General features: G+C 43.5%; 1 protein-coding gene and 1 non-coding gene across 2 annotated transcripts in view; one reads left to right on the top strand and one right to left on the bottom strand.

Moving 5' to 3' along the window:
* The window catches only part of SLC25A43 (solute carrier family 25 member 43), a 40,873-nt gene that overhangs the window by 13,549 nt on the left and 2,985 nt on the right, over positions 1-24,339 (bottom strand). The window contains exons 2-3 of the mRNA XM_043896885.1: positions 19,246-19,487; positions 14,406-14,578 (exon numbers count right to left, since the gene is read on the bottom strand). Coding sequence (XP_043752820.1) covers positions 14,406-14,578; positions 19,246-19,487 — 415 coding nt within the window. The remainder of the gene's footprint in view (positions 1-14,405; positions 14,579-19,245; positions 19,488-24,339) is intronic.
* TRNAY-GUA lies at positions 21,544-21,616 on the top strand. The gene has a single exon. It is a non-coding gene; the product is annotated as a tRNA-Tyr (tRNA).

Genomic DNA, 24,339 nt, shown 5'->3' with positions numbered 1-24,339 from the left:
ACATAAACACACCTGGCCTGGCTTTTGTAGCTCTAATCAGGCCTTTGATGCCTGAGTAGATTCTGAAGAGATGCTTCAAGAATAAAAATAGTACCTTAGCTTTATTGAGTATTTATCATGTGTCTGGCTCTGTGTCTGCATTAACCCCATTCAGTCTTCTCCACAGGAATATGAACCAGGCACTAGGCTTCTCCTCGTGTTTTTTTTTTTTTTTTTAAGATTTTTAAAAATTTATTTATTTTTTTAGTTTTATAAATGTTGAATTTTTTCCCAATTATTTTTATTAGTTGGAGGCTAATTACTTTACAATATTGTAGTGGGTTTTGCCATACACTGACATGAATCAGCCATGGATTTACATGTGTTCCCAATCCTGAACCCCCCCTCCCACTTCCCTCCCCATCCCATCCCTCTGGGTCATCCCAGTGCACCAGCCCCGAGCACTTGTCTCATGAATCCAACCTGGACTGGCGATCCCCATGTTTTACAGAGGAGGAAAGATGAGGTTCAGAGAGGCGATGTGGTTTACCCAAGTTCACACAAGGAGTAAGGGGCAGGGCTGGCATCTAAAGCCCACACTCTGGACCACAGAGCTAGTCTGCCAATGAAAGCTTTAAGATAAACACAGCTATCAAAAGCAAATGAGCAGGGGAACTTCCCTGGTAGCTCAGTGGTAAAGAATCTGTCTGCCAATGCAGGAGACACAGGTTTGATCTAGGAGGATCCCACATGCCGTGGGGCAACTAAGCCTGTGCGCCCCCAACTATTGAATCTGTGCTCTGGAGTCTGAGAGCTGCAACTAAAGAAAAAAAAAGCCCACGCAACAACGGAGACCCAGCACAGCCAAAAACAAGTAAATTATTAAAAAACACACAACCACCTCCCCTAACAAATGAACAGGGACTTCCCTGGTGTTCCAATGGTTAAGGCTCCTAATTCAGGAGGCATGGTTTCAATCCCTGGTCGGGGAACTAAGATTCCATATGCCACATGGCGTGGCCAAAAACAAACAACAAAAAAAGAGACAAACAAACCTCCAAAACAAATGAATAACATCTATGTGAGGGAAAGGAGGTAAAAACTGGTGCTGCATTTCTAAAGCTGGCTTGATGCCAGCAGAGGGATTCACAAACCCCAGTGTGCATCTCCCCCCGACAGCAGGGCCTACAGATGAGTGCTCACAGCTGTGGGTCTTTCCTGGGACTCCCCTCCCTTCCCTGTCTCTCTTCACCCCAAGCCTGGAGGCAGGGGGAAGGGGAGCTCCCGTTTTAGCTGCTGTTATTGTCCAGCTGGAACTCAAAGAAGTCTGCTTAGTAGAGGCTGGCCATTTCGATTCCCAGACTTTATCTCTTGGAAGGAACAAGACAATGCAGGTCAGGAGGAAAGGGCAGAGTGATTTTACAATGAGTGGAATTAGGAAGGCTCCTCCATGCAGCCCCTGCCCCCCCCCCACCCCCCCGCCCCATGCCTGCCCTCTAGGGGATAGTCTTGTTTCCATGATCAACAACTGCCATCCCTAAAGTATTTAGGGCACTCTACACCTTTGGAAAAAACAAAGGGGAGACTTCTTTCCTTACACCTTAATGATGATATTCAAACAAAGTCACCTGGCCTGAGGGATGTCCAGACCTCTACCAGGATCCGAAAAATGTCCTCCCCCTCTCCCCCGCCAGAATGCCAAGGCAATGCTACTGACTGAGGCAGAAGCAGTCAGTTCCCAAAGGGCCCAGCCCCCAAAGCAAAATGATGGCAAGATGCAGTGAACTCAAGGTAACGTTCCCATCCTCTCCCATGACCCCGAGAGCTGAGAACCCAGCAGTGTTTGTATTTCTGGACCAGTGGGTAAGTTGGCTGTGCTGAGGAAACAGAACTCTAGTCCTCCTGAGACTAGATGCCATGTCAATCAAGAAATGCTGAACTAGGCAGAACACCTTTACATGTAGCACTTCCTGGCAGGTGTGATGAGAATAATCCACACTCTCTCATGCTGGGGCTTTGCACCTGCTCTGCCATGGGCTTGGTGAGCTGCTGAGGTTTTCTTCCCAGTCTGTCTGAGCGGCATGGCCAGTCTGAGGCGGCCAAAGGTCCATGGCTGCTGAATGTTCTCTGCTCCTCATTTCAATCTGCCGGCTTCAAGCCTTCCGTTGTCAGGCTGCCAGCGACCAAAGAAAGCCAGGGCGCCTGGTTTTCCAAAGATTTTTTTCCCCCTTCCAACTGAGTTAACCATTCCTTGGCCAAAGCCACTCTTGTGCCCGTTTCTGAGCTTGCGTGCTGTTTATTTTTTTTTTTAATTTTTCCAACTGAGGCCCAGCGTTCCCAAATCTCAAGATTAGATTTCATTCTCTGTCATCTTGAACTAAAAAAAAAAAAACAAACAAAAACCCTAACTGATTACTTAGCATCTAGGAACAAGCCTCTGGAGCCCTGGTGAATAAAGCATGGGCCTGAAGGAAAGACCTGATTTCCTAGCCCCCGAGCCACTTGGTAGCTAAGTGAATGCTGGGCAAGTAACTTACCCTCTCTGTGGCTCATGCCTCATTTCCTCACCTAGAAACTAGGGATACTAACTATACTTACTTAATAGGGTGGATGAAGAGGATGGAATGGGATGATACACAGCCTGGTCCACATTACAAGATGAATAAATGTTAGTTATTATCACATTATTGTCATTTCTTATTTCCGGGGGAAGACTTCCCTGTGGTTACCTCCTCCAGACATATTTTGTCCCCATCCTTATGCCAGATCTAGATCTGTTCCTTCATATCACGTTTACTGAAATCAACATGCAAGTACAAACACTATAATGCTGATTCATCAAGCACAAAGTGGTGGGAGGCTGTTGTGAAGAGAGGGTGTCCATCAAGACTGTTTTTCTCTGTCCTTTTAGCATATTTACTTATCTCGAAATGGTGACAGGTGTTGGAGCTGAAATACACAGAACAGGAGAGCTAAGGCTGGGGGTGGGAGATAGTGCGTTATCAGAGCAAGGATTGCAGGCAGTTTGAGGCAGGGGACAAAGCTGAGGTTTCCCTAGGTTAGCAGGCAGGAAAAGGCAGGCTGTTCTTACCTTCACACAGGGCAGGGATGAGCACACAGGCTTGGGGCTCACCCAGCAGCAGCTGAGGTTCAATTCTGTACTCACAAGGCAGTGGGAACTCAGAAGCCAGCCCTGAACTTTATTCATTTTAAAACAAGTATCAGGTGCCTGCAATATGAGGTTATGTGCTATGGGGACAAACAGATGTGTAAGACACATGTCTCAAAGGCAAGGAGCTCAGTCTGGAAGGAATCATGAACACAGAAGATTATGACACAAGGAAGCATGTGACATGGGCCTGCAAGCTATAGAGAGGAAGCTATGGGCGGTCAGAACTGGGAACCTCTTTCCTCTTGAGAAGGTGAGAGAAAGTTTCAGGAGGGAAGGGTGGAGGCGTGCAACAATGGTGGAGAGATGGTAGAAGGTGGGGTACATGGAGAAATGCTATGGAAACTAAACCAGCTGGACCAGAGTGTACACACAGGCTAAGTGTATTATTTAAAAGGGGTTGAAAAGTGAAAATCAAAGTGTTAGTTGCTCAGTTGTGTCTGAATCTGCAACCCCATGGATGGTAGCCTGTCAGGTTCCTCTGTCCATGGGATTCTCCAGGCAAGAATACTGGGATGGGTTGCCATTTTCTTCTCCAGGGGATTTTTCCCACCCAGCAATTGAACCCAGGTCTCCTACATTGGCAGGCAGATTCTTTACCATCTGAACCACCAGGGAAGCCCTAAGAATGATGGAGTGGGTAGCCATTTCCTTCTCCAGGAGATCTTGCCAGCCCAGGGATCGAACCTGGGTCTCCACTATCACAGGCAGATTTTTTTTTTTTTTTTACCATCTGAGCCACCAGGGAAGCCACTAAAAGGGGCTGTTCAACCACAAAGCTTCTGGAACAAAATATGCCCTTGGGGGTGGGGGTAGTGACAGTGAAGACAGCATCTGTAGTTGACAGAGCACACTTTTAGTTAACTTGGATTTTCCTACCCCCCAATGCCCTCCAAAGTGGTTTGGAACACCCTCATTTGTGGTTTTACAGAGGCAAAACACCTGTCTTGATCTATCACAATAGGACTGCTGTTTGAGGGGTAGGAAAGTGAACTCATTTATCAAATGAAATCAACAGATATGTGCTGTTTTAAGTCAAAAGAGTGCTTCCCAGGTGACTCAGCAGTAAAGAATCCACCTGCCAATGCAGGAGATGCAGATTCGATCCCTGGGTTCGGAATATCACCTGGAGTAGGAAATGGCAACCCACTCTAGTGTTCTTGCCTGGAAAATCCCAAGGGCAAAAAGAGCCTGGTGGGCTACAGTCCATAGGGTCACAAAAGAGTTGGACATGAATTAGCGACTAAACAACTTGAGAAGAGCCAGCCACCACGAGGCACATCTCAGGTGAGATGGAGGTGGATGCTCCAGGCAGAGGTGACAGGAATGTGAAATACACTTATTCTTCAGGGGGATGGAGGAGAGGGGTTAAGATCATTTTGATTGAACTGGAGGCTGGAACAGGCAGAGGTTTAAAAAAAAGTCCTAAAAAAAAAAAAAGTCCTGTTTTGTTTAGCTCAGGCAAAATCTGACAACTTGTATTTGCCAACGTCGAAAGATTGGGGGATCTCACAAGAAAGTCGGGATTTTAGGCTCCCTTGAAAAATGGGCCCACATTTCTAAATGGCATCTACCATTTGGAGAAGGGGAACTCACTGTAGCCTCCACTGGCCCACTTTGTTCCGTGCTGCGATTCGTATTTAGATGCTGATCACATTTTGTAAGCACAGTGCAGTTAGCTCTCCAGAATGCTTCTGAAAGCCAGGACGGCTCAGAGTGCATTTGCAAGCTTATTCTTTAGGAGGTGAGTGTTACGTTATTCGGGTTTCCCTACTTTCTCTTTTTTCCGTTACCTCCAAGTTCTTGCCAGCATCTGATTGTGCAACTCCTGATAGAGGGGGCCTCGGTGCAACGAGGGTGGCGAAGTTGGTAAGGGTGGCCTGCCGGGCCAAGCGGCCCAGCCTTTATTCTCAGGGCAATAATGGACATGACACAGGCAGATCTTAAGAAAATTCATCTGGCAGAAGCTGGGCTGGAGGAGGCGGAAATGAATATTGATCCTGGTGATGCAAATTACTCAGTTACTGAGTGTGTGGACTTGGGCGGGCTACAGAACCTCTCAGTGCCTCACTTTTCTCCTCTGTAAAATGGGCTTGATAAGAATAGTACCAACCTGGCAGGTCTGTTGCCAGGATTAAAATGAAATAATGAGCATACAGCATGTAGCACAGTGCCTGGTTGGTACATCAGTGCCCAATGCTTATGATCATTTTTAGAATGAATCCTGAGATCAATTGGAAGATTACTGCAGTAGTTGACATATGAACTGATAAGGTCTCAGAGGAGGGAAGGGACAGTGACAAAGACCAACACGGGAGTGTTAGGAATGAAGACCCAACTGGGTTCAAGGCTGACTGGGGGAGGGGGAAGAGAGACAACTTCTGGGTCTGCAGCCTGGGTAAGTGGGGAATGACCACACTGAAATGGAGAACCCTGGGAGGACAGTTTCAGGAGAGGGAGAGGTCAGTTTGATACATACTTCAAGGTGACCTGGAGAGGTGTCGGCCAAACGGCAGTGTCCAGCAAGCGATGAGAAGTGCAGGAGCAGGGCTGGGGAAATATGGCTCAGGGCTGAGGATGTGGGTTATGAACATGAGGAACCCAGAGAGGGGAGAGGCACCCTGGAGGGAATGGATGAAGCTCTGTGCCCAGTTCAGCATCTCGGTTTGAACAGCTGGGGCCTCTCTTGACCCAGAGACAGTGCATATTCTGCTCAGTCAGCTGTGCCACTTGGATACCACCTTTGTCCTTCATCTTATGTGCTTTTAGTTCAAATGCTGACCGGGCCTAATCCTGCTTGCCTTGTGAGCCCTGATGGGGTCAAAGTCCCCTGTGCAGAAAGTGACAGGCTAACACTTGGTTTTATGTTTGATGAAATGAAGATGCCTAATATGGACTGTAGGGAGGGGGGGAGGTCAGGCAGAATTGTGGGGGACCCAGCTTGTGGCTGGCGCCTTCCTCCTGATCTTCTCAGAAGGCCCACCGTGTTCCAAAGCTCCACCTTCTCAGCTGCTCCCTGGATTTTCCCAGCAGTTCTCTCTCTTTTTCCACATAAACTGTTCAGAGAACCATTTGCTCAGGACTCCCCGGTCCTCATGGAGGCAAATCAATCTCCATCTTCTTGTTTCCCTTCTACTTGTTCTCTCAATATACTAAGGGCTGTCAGCCTCTTCAGTCCCAAGTTCTGGGTTAGGTGTGAGAGAGACAAAGGTGGCAAGGCTGGGTGTACCTGGCAGAGCTTGAGTTGAAATGTGCTGAAGTGTGGCCAAGGGCATTTCAGGCACAGTGGTCTTGGGGGCCACGAGGGCACACGAGGTGGGGGGCACCTCATTGTATGTGTGCACAGGGCTGACTCACCCCCTTCCCACCAGCAGCCATCCCATCAGAACATGCACATGCATAATTTTATTTACCTCTCCAGTCTCTAGCATGCCAGCCAGGAGCCAGGGTAAGAGAAAGAAAAAGGAATAAAATGAGTGTAAGCACGGTGAAGGAAGGGCTCAGCTGGTTAAACAAGACTTCTGATTACTGTCATTAGTGCTCAAAAGACTTCCAACCCGACGTGGCATTAAACGGACCGATTGTGTGTGTATGTGTGTGTCTGGATAAAGCATATATATTAGAAGAACGAGACCTTCAGACAAAGTGGCCAGTCAGTGTGGGGGTGAGGAAATTTCCTGTCCAGCTGGTTATCTAATGGACACCTGACGTTGATTTGCTTCCTGATAGACAGTGTAAGGAGGAAAGCCAATGGAATGGAAATGTTACCATTAAGTGTGCTCGGGTCAGAGGAGCCTGGCTGCCCTGCAAAGCTCTCTCCTTATACATTCAGCTAGCAAACCTTGCCTGCTCCCCAGGGGGAGGTGAGGGGGAGACTTAGGAATGCTCTCTCTTCTTGGAGAAGTTGGATTGAGTACTTTGCAGGAACAAACAACCGCAATAGAATTTGGGGCTAGCCTGTTGTTTCTAGGTTCCTTATTCTCCAAACTGAAGATGTATTTTGAGCTGGGATCAGGAGGTTGTAAGCTGGACAGTGATCACCAGCGGCAAGGCTTCCATACCCTCAGGTAGTGCCTAGTTACGCTCCGTTACTGCAGCGACATCTAATGGTCAGAGAAAGCAATGCATATTTGCATTTAAAAGCAGCCTGTGGTTCTGCCTCGGGAGGTTAATTTTTTTTAAAGTAGGTTGTCATATATGGAATTTAGAAAGATGGTAATGATGACCCTATACACGACACAGCAAGAGAGACACAGATATAAAGAACAGAATTTTGGACTCTGTGGGAGAAGGCGAGGGTGGGATGATTTGAGAGAATAGCATTGAAACATGTATATGACCATATGTGAAATAGATCGCCAGTCCAGGTTCGATGCATGAGACAGGGCGCTCAGGGCTGGTGCACTGGGAGGACCCTGAGGGATGGGTTGGGGAGGGAGGTGGGAGGGGGGTTCAGGATGGGGGACACATGTACACCCATGGCTGATTCATGTCAATGTACGGCAGAAACCACTACAATATTGTAAAGTAATTAGCCTCCAATCAAAATAAATTAATTTAAAAAATAATGTAGGTTGGACAGGGTATTATTGTTTATTGTTGTTGCTGGTTAGTCGCTAAGTCGTGTCAAACTCTTTTACAATCCCATGGACTGTAGCCCACCAGGCTCCCCTGCCCTGTCCATGAGATTTCCCAGGCAAGAATACTAGAGCAGGTTATCATTTCCTTTTCCAGGGTATCTTCCAGATCCAGGAATTGAATCCGTGTCTCCTGCACTGCAGGTGGTCAGGGAAGCCCCATTATTGCTTATTAACTCCTGTAAAATAACATTTTGACTGCAACCCTAAGAATTCACTTCCTGAATCTTTAGATGACATTTTTATGTTGTCATTCATAACTGGATGTTAATCATATTTTATGAAAACCAAGCAATTGCCTCTTTGAATTTTTTTTTTTTTACAACCATCATGACTTTGCACTATCTTAAAGCTTCTTGTTGGAGCTCCGTGTATGCATTATGAAGAAGGTTTCTATCGAAGGGAAAAGATGATCAAATTTTCCTCCAAATACCCACTTCTGGGCTTCCCTGGTGGCTCATGGTAAAGAATCCACCTGCCAATACAGCACATGAGGGTTCAATCCCTGAGTTGGGAAGATCCCCTGGAGAAGGAAATGGCAAACCGCTTCTTGCCTGGAAAATCCCATGGACAGAGGAGCCTGGCGGGCTACAGTCCATGGGGTCACAAAGAGTCAGACACGACTTAGCAACTAAATGACAACAACCCACCTCCACTATATAGTAAATTGTTGTGGTAAATATATATTCTAGAGTAGAAGGTGGTGGTGGCTAGATTTCCCCATAACAGGTCACACTGTTCTAGCTCTTGGGTGAAGAAAGGAATGCTAAAAGTTTACAAAGAAGATTGAAACCTCTATTCCCATATTTAGATGTCATTGAATTTCATCTGAAACCCTTTGTGATACTGTGACTTATAATAAGAAATAAATACTTGATCTTCGTCCCCATTTCTGGCACAGAGCTCCTATAATATTAACTTGACATTTCCTAAGTGATGAGAGCAATAAAGTTGCCTTGGTATTCATAACAAACCCCTTTCAGTCACACCTGAGTTTATGTTAATACAGTGACTTTTGGAAAGCATCGAAATGGATGGAGTCCGCTTGCCAGTAATCCAGTGAATAAACTAGTTTCCTGAGTTCTGTGAGCCACTCTAGCAAGTTAATCAGATTCAAGGACGGGGCTCTGTGAACCTCTAATTTATACTTCAGAAGCTCAGGTAACAACCTATATTTGAGATTGAGAGGGTAACAGGCAGGAAGGCCAGGGGTCTCCAAATGGAGCTAAAAGGCTGCAAATGTCAGACATTTTTCTCTCTCTTAAGCGGCAGGAGGAAGCGAACTAGCAACTAGCGATAGTTTTTTCCTTCTCTATACAAATTTAAAAGGAGGTTTCTCTTAAAATACTGTGTTGCCATAATGACACCTGGTTTCACCTGAAGCTAACTATTCTCAAACCTTGAGTTAACCAATAGTTTTCTTATGGAAATGTTTGTCTTAAGCTATGTTAATGTGCTATGCATTTACCCCAGACTCTTATCTTCTGCCAAATGGCTCAGAACGTACTTGACAAACCAGTATGTTAAACTCAGATATTGTTCCCCTAATCTATGTAAACGAAACTATTTGTATGGTAATCTGCCCTTCTACAAGATTCAAGTCAATCATTTTATGGCCTGGGATGAATCATCTGGTGCCAAGATTATCCCAAAATGCAATTTATGGATGAGGGGCCTGGTGCCATTCTGAGTTTTAACACATTCCTTTCTTTTCATTAACAGACTGCTAGTGACTACATAACATCCAGCTGAATACTAGCAGGGGGGGTACTGTTTCTGCCCCCTTCTGATGCCTATGTCAGAAGCTTTCTCTATCTCCTTTATACTTTAATAAAACTTTATTACACAAAAGCTCTGAGCAATCCAGCCTCGTCTCTGGCCCCGGATTGAATTTGTCTCCTCTGGAGGCCAAGAATTCTGGCGTCTTATCGTTCAGCAACAACCTTTCAAGATCGGCATCTGAAGTGGGGGGCAGTCTTGTGGGACTGAGCCCTTAACCCAAGGAATCTGATGCTGTCTCTGAGAGTGTCTGAATTGAGTAGAATTGTAGGACTCCCATGTGCCACTGGAGACTTGCTTGGTATGCGGGAAAAAGACCCACACACTGGAGTTGGTCCTAGAATCTAACCCCTTTTCACTGACTACCCCAAACCCTGGGTTTCCCAGGTGGTACTAGTGGTAAAGAATCTGCACACTGATGCAGGAGACACGAGAGACATGGGTTCAATCCCTGGGTCAGGAAGATTTCCTGGAGAAGGGAATGGCACCCCACTCTAGTATTCTTGCCTGGATAATTCCATGGACAGAGGAGCCTAGAGGGCTACAGTCCATGGGGTCTCAAAGAATCAGACACGACTGAGTGACTGAGCACACACATCCTAACCTCTAGGTCCTGGGTTTGGGAAGGCTTGCTCTAGGGACGAAGTGAGGTCACGAAACCTTGAACTCTGCATAAGGAACACTAAATTGTAAGAGGTTCCAGAAAGTGCTGGGTAGATGCCTCTGGCTTTACTATTTCAAAAAGTGATCCTCAAAGCATGGAAGCCAGTGATATAAGCAGCCTTAGTCTCATCCATCTTTTGATGGCCAACCAGTGAGAGCCCATTTTCACTCCTGACAGGAAAAGAAATTCTGAGGGCCAGGATATTAAAAAATGAGTAAAAAGCTTGTAGTATACCATACTTCTTTCCCACTCAGCTTCACCCTGGATTTTTTAAAGAAGCTATCTTTTTTAGAAAGACCATACTTTGGCCACCTGATGTGAAGAACGGACTCATTGGAAAAGACCCCGATGCTGGGAAAGATTGAAGGCAGGAGGAGAAGGGGACGACAGAGGATGAGATGGTTGGATGGCATCACTGACTCAATGGACATGAGTCTGAGCAAGCTCCAGGAGTTGGTGATGGACAGGGAAGCCTGGTGTGCTGCTGTTCATGGGGCTGCAAAGAGTCAGACATGACTGAGTGACTGAACTGAGCTGAATAATTATCATATGAAGAAATCAATTTTTCTAAGAATTGACCATATGAAGTTGCCCTTTGGGTATGTCAAAAAAGGCTGTTGGCAGTGTCATATGGTTCAGTGTAAAAACAGAAGACTGAAACTAAAGGGGAGACATACTGTATTCCTCAATAAAGACAGAATATTTTATGTAAATTATTCCAAGTATGTAAGTTTAACATAAACCCAGTCATAATCACAAGGTAGTTCTAAAGTTCATCAGAAACAACAAATGACTGAGAATAATCAAGGGAAGGTTGAAGAGTGTTGAGTGGGTAGATGCCTTGCCAGACATTAAAAACTATTATAAAGCTTTAGGAATTGAAATAGTGTGGCACTGGCATGAGGACAGGCTGACAAATCTACAGTTCAGGATACACAGCCCTGAGACAGACCCTATAACATATATATATCTAGGATGGGCTAAAAGTCACAGAACAAAGTAGTGGGGAAAAGAGATGATTTCAAAAATGGTGCTTAAACAATTGGTACATTATTTTTGTTTTTAAAGTCAGGTGATTACCTCACATCACATCACAAATAAATTCTAAATACATTAAAGTGATAAGTGTAACAATTACAATAAAAATATTTAAAGAAATATATCAGTGAATAGTCATATGATTGTGGGATGGGGTAGGTCTTTTACACAGAAGAGCAAAGTTAAAAACCCCAGAATAGTAACATGTATATATAATTGCATAAAAATTATAAAATATGTACAATAACAGCATAAATGGCATTAGAAGCCAAATGTCAAATGCATGCAGTAAACGACAAAGGGTTAATATCTTCAACATAAAGACTTCTTACCAATTAGTGAAACAAAAAAGCTAAATAGCCTAGAAAAATAGGCAATGGGTACAAACGGAAAATTGAAAAAGAAATACTAATGACAAATTGATATATGAAAAACATGCAATTTGCTTGTAATCAGTGAAATTCAAATTAAAGCAACATGACAACATTTTTCAGCTATCAGGTTCACAAGGATTCAGAAAGTGAAATCACCCTACTCACTGCTGTTGCAGGCATCAACTAACAGCCTTTCTGGGGTGCAAACTTCATTAAGACCTTAGACTTATTTTTATTTTGTGGCCTGTATTTCTAGGAATACAGCTGAACAGTGTCATTATAGATGTGAAAAAAATACAAGGGCTTTCACTGCAGTATTATTGTACTGAAGAATTAGAAACAGCCTAAACAATTAAACATGGAGAAATTGTTATTTATGGTACGATGGAAGCAGAGATTGAAATTATACTGCCACAAACCAAGGCACACTTAGGGCTACCAGAAGCTGAGAGAGACAAGGAAGATTCCTCTCCTAGAGCCTTCAAAAGGGCCATGGCCCTGCCAACATCTTGGTAGTAAACTTCTAGGCTCCAAAACTTTAAGAGAATAAATCTGTTTTTTAAAAAATTATGGCACACCCAAAAGAAGCTGTGCTACATATATATACATATACATATATATAATGGAATATTACTCAGCCATAAAAAGGAATGAATTTGAGTCAGTGGTACTGAGATGGATGAACCTAGAGCCTGTCCTACAGAGTGAAGTAAGTCAAAAAGGGAAAAACAAATATTGTATATTAAAGCATATACATGGAATCTAGGAAAATGGTACTGATGAACCCAACTGCAGGGAAGGAATGAAGATACAGATGTAAAGAGCAGACTTATGGATGCAGCAGGGGAAGGAGAGGGTGGGACGAATTGAGAAAGTAGCACTGACACATGTACACGATCATGTGTAAGATAGCCAGCTAGTGGGAAGCTGCTGTGTAATACAGGGAGCCCAGCCTGGCGCTCTGTGATGACTTAAAAGGTGCAGGATGTGGGGGGAGGCTCAAGACGGAGGGGATATATATATATATATTTATGATTCACTCACGATGTTGTACAGCAGAAACCAACACAACATTGTAAAGCAATTATCCTCTAGTTAAAAAATATTAAAACGGAAAATAATTATGGCATATCCAAATGGTAGAATATTATGTGATAACTAGAAAAGATGTTCTTAATACTTGATGGCCTGAGGCAATATCCATTATATAATAAGTGATAAAAGCAGATAATTTTTCATTTATTATATAATTTTTACATACAGTAGGAATGCAATTTTATGAAAAAATAACTTTCCATATACATATATATTTATATTTATGCATACACATCTGCATATACATATGAACGCACAGAAGTAAAACTATTAATCACTATAACACATGGCTATTGGGCTTATAGGTAATTCTTTTCTTTGTCATGCTTTTCTGTATTTCCCAAGTTTTCTATAATGTATGTGCATTCCTTTTTTTTTTTTTATTGTGGTAAAACACACAAAACAGAAAATTTGACCATTTTAACCATTTTGAAGTGTATGTATTACATTATTCTTAAAATGAGGGATAACAGTTTTTATCAATAAGCATACACTAGGCAGGTTCTCAGCTTGCATCGACATGACAATTACAATAATGTGACAATTTCAAAAATTTGTTTGGACAAAGGACAGGAAAGGAACACAATCCAGAGAGATGAAAAGTTTGATGGACTGGAGCAGCAGAATTGGGTGTAACTGTGATGTGTGTTGTCCTGAAGGCAGCTTTTCTTTATAGGTTGAGATAAATACTTTCAGGCTTTTTGGTGCTGAGGAAAGTGAGGCCTGGCTCAGCCAAAAAAGGCACATGGAGAAGCTGGGGGCCACTGAGACAATAGAAGAAGTTATAGACATGAGGAAAAACAAATTCAGCCGGGGCTGATCATTTAAAATTGGATTCAACTGGCCCCAAATGAATATCTGAGCAGCTCTTCAGGATACATCAACTGTATAAATCCAGATTTGCCCAGAAAAGTCCAGGAATGCAGGTAAGACTTTTGATGTAGTCTGAGGGGAGGTTAGCAGAGAAGAAGCATGGTTCAGGGCAGATGTGAAGCCCCATTTGGTTTTGAGTTCACCCCCCAACTGTGTGAACCTGCCTTTAATCCTCATCCTTACTTGGACCACTCTGATTTTTCTTCGATCAGAATTGGCTGATTCTAGGCTCAGTTCCTCACTATGAGACCTTGACTATCAGGCTTTTGCCTCTGTGGTTTGTAGAGAAACTGAGTTTTCCTAGGTCACAATTAGGAAAATGCAGGGTCAAGCCCGCTAAGACACCGACTCATTTCATATGCAGTTACTTCCTCAGCAGGGGAATCAGGGACTACTGGCCCCTCGTTAGTGACAGTTCCTGGCTTAGTTTGGTTCTTTCTAGGCTGTTTCGCTGAAGTAAGGACAGGCTGTTAAGGCCAGAGTGATCTGTCCTCACTGTGGAAGCCACCTAGATGTAACGGGCAGTGGCAGCTATGAAGTGAGGGAAGAAAAGTGGGCCTCACCTATAGTCTACTTCTCTGTAGACCTAAGAGAGCAGAGGGTGGGAATGGGGAGGCGGCATGGGTTCATGCCCATTGCCCTGAAGTTACAGCAGAAATGCCACGGAGTGGGGCTCTGCAGAGGGTTTGTATGAGCAGTCATGAGCATTTTGGATCCTGGTCTTGCTCAGTCTGTGTTCTTTGCTGTTGTTACCCACCCACAAACAAGGCAAGGTCCCCCCAAACACAACTCCTCACCTGCATCTTCCTCTTCACCGTGTCAAAGGGGAAGGAGAGGGTCTGGGTCACTGCGGCAGCCAGGCAGACATTGGCAAAGTTCTGGAGGAGAGAGAACCGATCTCGGGGTCCATTCCAGATTTTCTCCAGGTTCATGTAAACTAGAAGGGAGCCGGCAGAGAAAGGGAGAGCACCTGAAAAACAAGGCCAGGGAGGCTGTGATGGCTCAGGAGACACTGGTTTGAGAACATAAGTGCCAGTAGGGAACCCTGGGGAAAGCAACAGGACCAGCCCTGGGCTTGTGAAAAATCACTCCAATGGAAGCAGCAGGCACTTTCTTGGGTAATGGTCACGTGGTATATTTTGATCGGGTTTGTGTCATTGATCACAATGCATCGAATGATTCCCTGAAGGTTTGTGTATTCTATGTCCATTTCACTTTTAAAAGAATCATAAACAAATATCGAACTCTAGTTAATAATATGCATGCTGAAAGGTTGAGGGGTGAAGTGTATTGATGTTTGCAATTTACATGAAAATCATCAAAAAATACATGACTGATGAATGGCTAGAGGGATGGATAGATAAATGATAAACCGAAACATTCATTGAAGGACCTGGTATATGCTGGGTATATGGGTGTTTCCAATTCTTTTTAAAAAAATTTATTTTATTTATGTATAGTTGATTTATAATGTTGTGTTAGCTTCTGCCGTACAGCAAAGTAAATCAGTTATACATATACATATATCTACTCTTCCTTAGACTCTTTTTCCATATAGGACATTACAGAGTACTAAGTAGAGTTCCCTGTGCTATCCAGTAGGTCCTTATTAGTTATCTTTTTTTTTAACTTTTTATTTTGTATTGGGGTATAGCTGATTAACGATGTGGTAATTTCAGGTGATCAATGAAGGGACTTGACCATACATATATATGTATCCATTCTCCACCAAACTCCCCTCCCACCCAGCAGCCTCACCTTTCTAGGAAAAGATGGTGAGCAAGTAGTGCAGTAGTTGGCACTTTGAAGCTTCCAGAAAATTTTGGACCAATCTGAAGTTTACACAGGGACTAAATTTCTCCCTTAAGATGAGATTTAAAAGAGGAGCTAACACTAGTCGGGTTGCTCATCTTTAGAAAAATGTAGTATTTGTTAAAATTTTTTTTCTTTTTTTTTTCTTTTTAAATTTTTTTCCATTTATTTTTATTAGTAGAAAAATGTAGTATTTGTTTAATAAAAACAAAAATGACATACCAACACTATATTTTCATTCAGAAAACATTTATGCAGCTAATGCTATGTGATGGGCCCTTTGCCAGGTGCCAGGAATACAAAGAGGAGTGAGCAGGCTAATTCCTGGAGATGCTCACCATCTAGTGGGAGAGACAGACAGATAATGAATCATAGTAGGGGGGCTAGGAGGGCTATACAAAGTGCTTTAGGTACACAAGGATCAGAGGGATCCATTTTGCCTGAGGGAATCAAGAAGGACTTCACAGAAGAAAGAACTTTTCAACTGGGTCTTCAGGAATGAACAGGAGTTCATCAGACACTGACAGAGCAAGCAGAGGGAACAGCATATACAGAGAGTGGTATTTCCAAGAAATGCCAGTATTTCTGGATGGCCAAAACAGGAGTGAAGGTAGAATGTGGCAGGAGATGAGGTAGGGATTGGCCAGCAGGGCCAGGTCTGAAGGTGCTAGTATGCCAGAAGGAATCTGGGTTTTCCCCTGTAGCTCACAGGAGTCAATGAAGGCTTTTAAGGAGGGCAGTGGGAAGAGGTTGATGAAATGATTAACTTGCACTTAGAAAGCTCACCACACCCCTGGCAGCAAGGTACAGGGTGGACTGGGGCAGGAGAGACCCAGGACTGGGACCAGGTAGGAGCCTCTCATGTCAGGAAAAATGATGAGAGTGTGACCTGGGGCAGAGAAGATGAGGATGGAGAAGGGGCAGACTTGAGAGTTTTAAAAGGTGAAATTGACAGCACTTGCGGCTAAAGTGGGCATGGGGTGAGAGGAGTCAAAGTTGAGATTATACGTTTCTTCTGGCTTAGGCCACTGGGTGAAAGAAAGGTGGTCTCATTCACAGGGACACAGGAAGGGAGCAGGTATGCAACTAATGAGGACATCAGGTTTAGTCCTGACTGATGTATCAAGGGAATATCAGGTGGGGGTGTCCAATTGCAGGCATTCATACTACCACTGAGAGCTGGTGGTAGTCAGTGGCTAAGAGAGAGGGCTCTGGGGTTGTATTGCTAGATTTTCTGCTTTCTATCTATGTGGTCTTGGGCAAGTTGCTTAGCTTCCCTAAGCATCTATATCACCTGTAAAATGTGGCTTAAATGAGGAGCTGTATGCAAAACGTTTAGGACAGTGCCTGGCACACAAGAGCAATAGATGTTAGTCACTGTCATTATAGAGATGAGATTGGGAGTCATTAGAGTATAACGATGTTTGTTTAAGCCACTAACTTAGAGGAGGCCACCCAGGGAGGGAATGAAGAGTGAGAAGAAAACTCAGAAAGGAACCGGGGAATAGCGACAGGTAGAGGGCTGGCAGCATCAGATGAGCCAGACAAGAAAGAGCCAAAGAGAGGTAGGAAAAGACATCTAGAGACAGTGGGGTCCCAGAAGACAGGTTTCTAGAATAAAGGGTGATGGATCTCATCAAATACTGCAACAAAGGTCAGATAAAAGGCAAAAGTCTACTGGATTGGCAACTGGGGGTCCTGGTAACTTGTGCAGGTGTAGCCCTGGCAAAGGTTCCGAAGATCATAGAAGCTACAGTTGCTACCCTGGTTGTGCTCAAAAATGTATGGATGTACTCGGAGACTCCTTCCTGCAGTCATATGGGGAGTGTGTGGGACTCTTTTCCTATCAACTGGTGCTGAGCCACCTGCAGGCTGTCCTACTCCCTCCCAGGCCAAAGTTAGGAAGCGGGTGTATGGCTATGGAACAGAACAAAGCTAATCAACTCTATATTGAATCCATATGACCTTGAACTCAAGAGATCATTCTGTCGTTTTTGAAGCAGAAGATATTAAGAAGAGGTGGCAAGAATACACAGAATTATACAAAAAAGATCTTTATGACCCAGATAATCACAATGGTGTGATCACGCACCTAGAGCCAGACATCCTGGAATGTGAAGTCAAGTGGGCCTTAGAAAGCATCACTACGAACAAAGCTAGTGGAGGTGATGGAATTCCAGTTGAGCTATTTCAAATCCTAAAAGAGGATGCTATGAAAGTGCTACACTCAATATATCAGCAAATTTGGGAAATGCAGCAGTGGCCACAAGACTGGTAAACATCAGTTTTCATTCCAATCCCAAAGAAAGGCAATGCTAAAGAATGCTCAAACTACCACACAATTGCACTCATCTCACACGCTAGTAAAGTATGCTCAAAATTCTCCAAGCCAGGCTTCAATAGTACATGAACCATGAACTTCCAGATGTTCAAGCTGGTTTTATTTTTTTAATTTTTTTCAAGCTGGTTTTATAAAAGGTAGAGGAACCAGAGATCAAATTGTCAACATCTGTTGAATTATGTAAAAAGCAAGTGAGTTCCAGAAAAGCATATATTTCTGCTTTATTGACTATGCCAAAGCCTTTGACTGTGTGGATCACAACAAACTGTGGAAAATTCTGAAAGAGATGGGAATACCAGACCACCTGACCTGCCTCTTGAGAAATCTGTATGCAGGTCAGGAAGCAACAGTTAGAACTGGACATGGAACAACAGACTGGGTCCAAATAGGGAAAGGAGTATGTCAAGGCTGTATATTGTCACCCTGCCTATTTAACTTATATGCAGAGTACATCATGAGAAACATTGGGCTGGATGAAGCACAAGCTGGAATCAAGATTTCCAGGAGAAATATCAATAACCTCAGATATGCAGATGATACCATCCTTAAGGCAGAAAGTGAAGAAGAACTAAAGAGCCTCTTGATGAAAGTGAAAGAGGAGAGTGAAAAAATTGGCTTAAAGCTCAACATGCAGAAAACTAAGATCACGGCATCTGGTCCCATCACTTCATGGCAAATAGATGGGGAAACAGTGGAAACAGTGACTGACTTTATTTTTTTGGACTCAAAATCACTACAGATGGTGACTGCAGCCATGAAATTAAAAGACGCTTGATCCTTGGAAGAAAATTACAACCAACTTAAAAAGCATATTAAAAAGCAGAGACATTACTTTGCTGACAAAGGTCCATCTAGTCAAAGCTATGGTTTTTCTAGTCGTTATGGATGGATGTGAGAGTTGGACTATAAAGAAAGCTAAGCACTGAAGAATTGATGCTTTTGTATTGTGGTGTTGGGGAAGACTCTTGAGAGTCCCTCGAACTGCAAGGAGATCCAACTAGTCCATCCTAAAGGAAATCAGTCCTGAATATTCATTGGAAGGACTGATGTTGAAGCTGAAATGCCAATACTTTGGTCATCTGATGGGAAGAACTGACTCATTGGAAAAGACCCTGATGCTGGGAAAGATTGAAGGAGGGAGGAGAAGGGGATGACAGAGGATGAGATGGTTGGATGGCATCACCGACTCAATGGACATGAGTTTGAATAGACTCCGGGAGTTGGTGATGGACAGGGAGGCCTGGCATGCTGCAGTCCATGGGGTCACAAAGAGCTGGACACGACTGAGTGACTGAACTGAACTGAATGGACCTTGAACTCAGTTAAATGGATTTAACGGGTTACAAAGATATACAATACATTCATATATATCCCTTGAACTCAGTAAAGTGGATTTCACTGGTTATCAACAAAGATATACAAATCATTTGTATAGATCCAAGAACACAGCCTTTTCTTGGACAAGGTGACAAGTTCCATCTTACCTAAAACAGTAAGGGAAACCCCTCGATAAAGGGCCAGGAATCCTTCCTGTTGATAAATAGTAGAAAATGCATGGAGGATCCCTCTGTAGGATGGTTCCAGCATGTTCTGCACAATTAACCGGGTTTTGATGAGGTCTGTAGGATATGTCACAATGGTGGAAACCATCCCTGCGAGACTCCCAGCCATGATGGAGCTCCACTGGGAAATATGGCCCAGGTCATCCGTGAACAGCACGACAAACCTGGGAGAAAACAGGGAGAAAGGCCCAAGGGAATCAGCTATGGATTGTGTTGGAGTGTTCAATGCTACTGATTGCAACATTTCCCCACGTTTGGAAATGCTTTACGAAGCAAAAATTACTATACTAATGTATTAAGATAAATGAGTAACACATTCAATTCTACTATATTTATATAATTCTACTTAGCGCTAAGGAAGAGATACCTAACCTTCTTATTTCTATCTACCCTAAGTCCATCCACTTCATCCTAAGCATTTTCCCCTTTTATTTGCATAACTGTCAACCCTGGCTTGCCTGTGGGGTGTAAAAGAACAGAAGTACTCGATAAATACTGAACTGGAATGTGCTCCTTTGATTCGGTTGCAACTTCAATGAAATTGCTTGAAACAATGACTTTAAGCATTCCCAGTAATTGAGGTTTTTTTGTTTTTGGCTGCCTCAGGCAGCATGTGGGATATTAGTTCCTCAACCAAGGGTTGAACCCGCGCCCCCTGCACTAGAAGCTCAGAATCTTAACCACTGGACCACCAGGGAAGTCCCTTGAGTTTTAAAAATATATTGGTTTAATAACGGCTGAGTAATATCCCATGGTGTAAATGTAGAGAAGATGCATGACCCCACCAACTATCAGAGAAATTAATAAAAACAGTAACAAGATACCATTTCTCATCCAGCAGACTGGCAAAGATGAAAAAGTCTGATAGCATCAAGTGATGGTGAGAAAGTATGGAAACAGGAATGCTCACCCACTGCTGGGAGAGGTGTACATTGGCAGGTCACTTTGCAGTATCTAGTACAATTGGAAGAAAGCCTACTTTCATCCCAGCAATTCCATTTCTCAGTGCATATCCTAGAGAAACTCTTGTACATATGAAGACATAAGATGTACTTAGAGACTCCTTCCTGCAGTAAGATGGGGAGTGTGTGGGACTGTCTTCCTGTCAGCTGGGTGAGAAATGGTATTTTGTTACTGTTTTTATTTGCTATTTCTCTGACAACGGGGTCATGCATCTTCTCTTACAATTATTAAAACAATATATTTTAAAAACTCAAGGGATTTCCCTGGTGGTGCAGTGGTTAAGATTCTGAGCTTCCAATGCAGGGGACACAGGTTCAACCCCTGGCTGGGGACACTTATTATTAACACATTGTTTGTAAGTGAAATTGAATAATCTAAAGTCCATTGGTATAGGAATGGATAAATTGTGGAAGTCATATAATGATACCATAAATTAATGCACTTGGAACTGTGTATTTACATGGATAAATCATAAAAGCATAAAGTTAAGTGAAAAAAGCAAGTTGCAGAATGACCTATAGTGTATGGTAACTATCTATGGTCATTTCTCTGTATCCACAGGTTTCAGAAACCCCAACAGGTACCAACATCTGTGGATGCTCAAGTCCCTCACATAAAATGGTGTATTATTTGCCTGAACTGAACTGAACTGAATACTTTAAGTCAGGGGCTTCCCTAGTGGCTCAAACGGTAAAGAGTCTGCCTGCAAAGCAGGAGACTCAGGTTTGATCCCTGGGATAGGAAGATACCCTGGAGAAGGGAATGGCAACCCACTCCAGTATCCTTAACTGGAGAATCCCATGGGCAGAGGAGCCTGGCAGGCTACAGTCCACGGAGTCACAAAGAGTTGGACACAACTGAAGCAACTTATCAGGTACACAGGCATACTTTAAATCATCTCTAGATTACTTATAATACTGAATACAGTGTAAATGCTATGTAAAAAGTTGCTGGGGCATGGCAAATTCAAGTTTTGCTTTTTGGAACTTTCTGGAATTTTTCCCCCCAAATACAGTATTTCCAACCTGTGGTTGGTTGAATCCGTGGATGCAGAACCTGAAGATACAGAGGGCTGACTACATTTAAATCAAGAAACACATCTACAAAACCATATTTTAAAGTAATTATGAATAGATATAGACATGTAAAAAAAGTATGAAATAGACCCCCAAGAAGGTGGAGAGCAGATGGGACTGGAAAAGAGAATGAAGGGGACTTCACCATTATCTGTAATATTTTATTTCTTGTACTAGGTCTTCCCTGGTGTCTCAATTGGTAAAGAGTCTGCCTGTAATGCAGGAGACCCAGGTTCAATCCCTGGGTCAGGAAGATACCCTGGAGAAGAAAATGGCAACCAACTCCAGTATTCTTGCCTGGAGAATCCCATGGACAGAAGAGCCTGGTGGGCTACAGTTCATGGGGTCACAATTAGCTTAAAAGATACTTCAAGTATTTTTTTTATTTCTTGTATCTTTTAAGCTAATTCTCTTTTATGCTGTCAATTCTGCACTGTGGGTATATGAGTGTTTGCTAGACCATTCTTTGTGTTTCGCTGCAGTTTCACAATTTAGTCCCAAATGGTTTTGGGTGGACTTTTCTATAGGCAAACTAGAAAGCCACTCTGTTACAATCCCTCTTTCTGGAAGCAGTACATACCCAGTCATGAGGGCCTACGTTGGCAGAAATTGTTCTAAGAGGACTTTTACATGGTGCATGTTCCCGGGCCAGGAAGCAAAGGAATTTTATTCATTCTTGGGAACTGTGGAGAAAATAAACGAGGGCTTGGAAACCAGGAAAAGTAAGATTTTCTGTCAGAGAGTGGGTAGGGGGAGCGGGAGAGGTATAACAAGAATCTGAATAAAAGGAAGGTGAACAGAGCTAGCTAATAGTATTGTATCTCTTTAAAAATGTGAGCATCCTGAATACTTTGGCTTCCAAAGCTCCAGTAAAGATGTGTATTTCCTGCTTTTTCAGTTTGGCAGCAGGCCAGGGCCTCCTGACTGACGAATAAGTGTTCAGGTGAAACCACTGAGAGAGTTCTAGATTAGCTCCTTTGCTCCCAAGCAAACACTTATCTATTAAAAACATCTCCTTCAAGCTGTAGGAAAGTCTGGACTTCATTTTGTCAGCCTCAATAGCCATTTGAGTGAACCAGCACGACCTTTTAAAGATACGGGTAAACCAAGTTGGTTCTCCCTAGTAGGCCGTCTGCCTTGGTTTCACTGCCTGCACCCTTTTGAGTCCTTCCTCCCTCCTCTCTCCCCGGCCAGTCGAGTTAGAGGGGAACCTTAGCAGAGGGATGGGAGACAGAGGAAGTGGAAATGCTTGGCTAGAGGGGTGGTCTGCAGCAAGCTGGAACAATCTAGAAGAAGGAGGAGTTTGAAGGCCAAAAGAAACACCATTCATTCTCATTGCCTTCCCCTTCTTCTCCATCCCAGGGCACTCGTGCATGCATTCATTCCCCAGTCACTTAATAACATCGCACACTGTGCAAGCTTTCAGCATAAGATCATGAGAGTTCAAGGGATCTACCAGAGAGATGTCTGATGGGGCGGCCCGAGAGAAATGAGGGTCTCTGAATGATTTGATGAACTAGGAAGAACCACCCTGCCTTCTGTCAGTTTGCTTTATAAAGAGGGTCTCGCTAACAAATACACAAAATCAAAAAGAAGAACCAAGGAAAGCCCTTTTTCTCAGACTCTTACTATACAGAGGCGAAGACTACAGATCGTTCCTCTTACAGAGTCAAAGCAGGGCAACCCTGATAGGCCATCAGTGACGTCATCTGAATCCCCACATCTTAAGTGCTTGTCTGATTGGCTGGGGCAGCAGTGTTCCCCTTTCTGCTCTTCCTTGCACTCCCACACACTGCACAGAAGCTTTTCCAGTGAGACTGGATAGGCTGATGAACGGCAGTAACCCCTTCATTTCAGGCACACGGAGATTACACACACCCTTGATGTATGTAGTTAGAACTGCTAACACTTCAACCTAACACAAGTTGGCAGCTAAACACAAGCTCGTGAATTGGTTACACAATAAGGAAATGGTGTTGGTGATGAACAATTTCAGAGTTTCAGGGACCCAAAACGATGCTTATACAGCTAGACAAACAGCTGTAGCATAAAGTTGGGTGAGAGCCATCCATTGTGTTAGGTTTTATTTGTTTAGTACAAGGACCTAGCTCCTCCCAGACTCTACTGAGTGGATTCTTTTCATTGTAAATCCAAGTAAGGAGATATGTCATCATTACAATGTTAAGCAGAGCACTGGACTAAGCAGAAGACCTGGTTTCAAGCTCCAGCTCTGCCATTAATTGTGTTTGTGGACAAGTCACTGAACTACTGCATTTTCTTTTTTTAAATTTTTCATTTATTTAATTTTGACTGTGCTGGGTCTTCGTTGCTGTGTGGGCTTTTCCTGAGTTGCAGCGAGTGGGGGCTACTCTCCAGCTGTGGTACATGGCCTTCTCATTTCGGTAGCTTCTCACTGCAGAGCACAGGCGCTAGAACTCCCAGGCTCTAGAGCACAGGTTCAATAGTTGTGGCATGTGGGACCTTCCTGGACTAGGGATCAAACCTGTGTCTCCTGCATTGGCAGGTGGAATCCTTACAACTGAGCCACCAGGGAAGCCCCAAACCACTGCATTTTCTGAACATTCTGTATGTTTATGCTTTTTATTCAAACCCACAAGCAACTAACTGTTTTGCAAATTCATGGTCAGGAGGTAGAGATTAATCAGTATAATGATGGACCCAAGGTATTTTCTTAATGTAGGAAGTCTGGCATCATGATTGATCAACCACTTTGCTGCCTATCACTGAAATATTTCCTTTTGATTTTCAGAAAGAAACTAACCTTTCAGGAAAACATTATTAGCAAACCTAGCCTGATTAGCTATCTGTTCTTCCTCTCCCACATATCTCCTTTTCTCTATTCCCACTGTCATCAGTTCATTTCAGATGCCCCTTAGCCACCACATGGACTAGTACAACCTGTTCCTAAATGGTCCTGCTACCCCCCAGCCTTCTTCCTCTTTAGCTGTCCTCTGCA

The sequence above is a fragment of the Cervus elaphus genome, chromosome X (genome assembly GCF_910594005.1).
Source record: "Cervus elaphus chromosome X, mCerEla1.1, whole genome shotgun sequence".
Classification (NCBI taxonomy): domain Eukaryota; kingdom Metazoa; phylum Chordata; class Mammalia; order Artiodactyla; family Cervidae; genus Cervus; species Cervus elaphus.
This window is presented reverse-complemented; position numbering and strand designations above follow the sequence as displayed.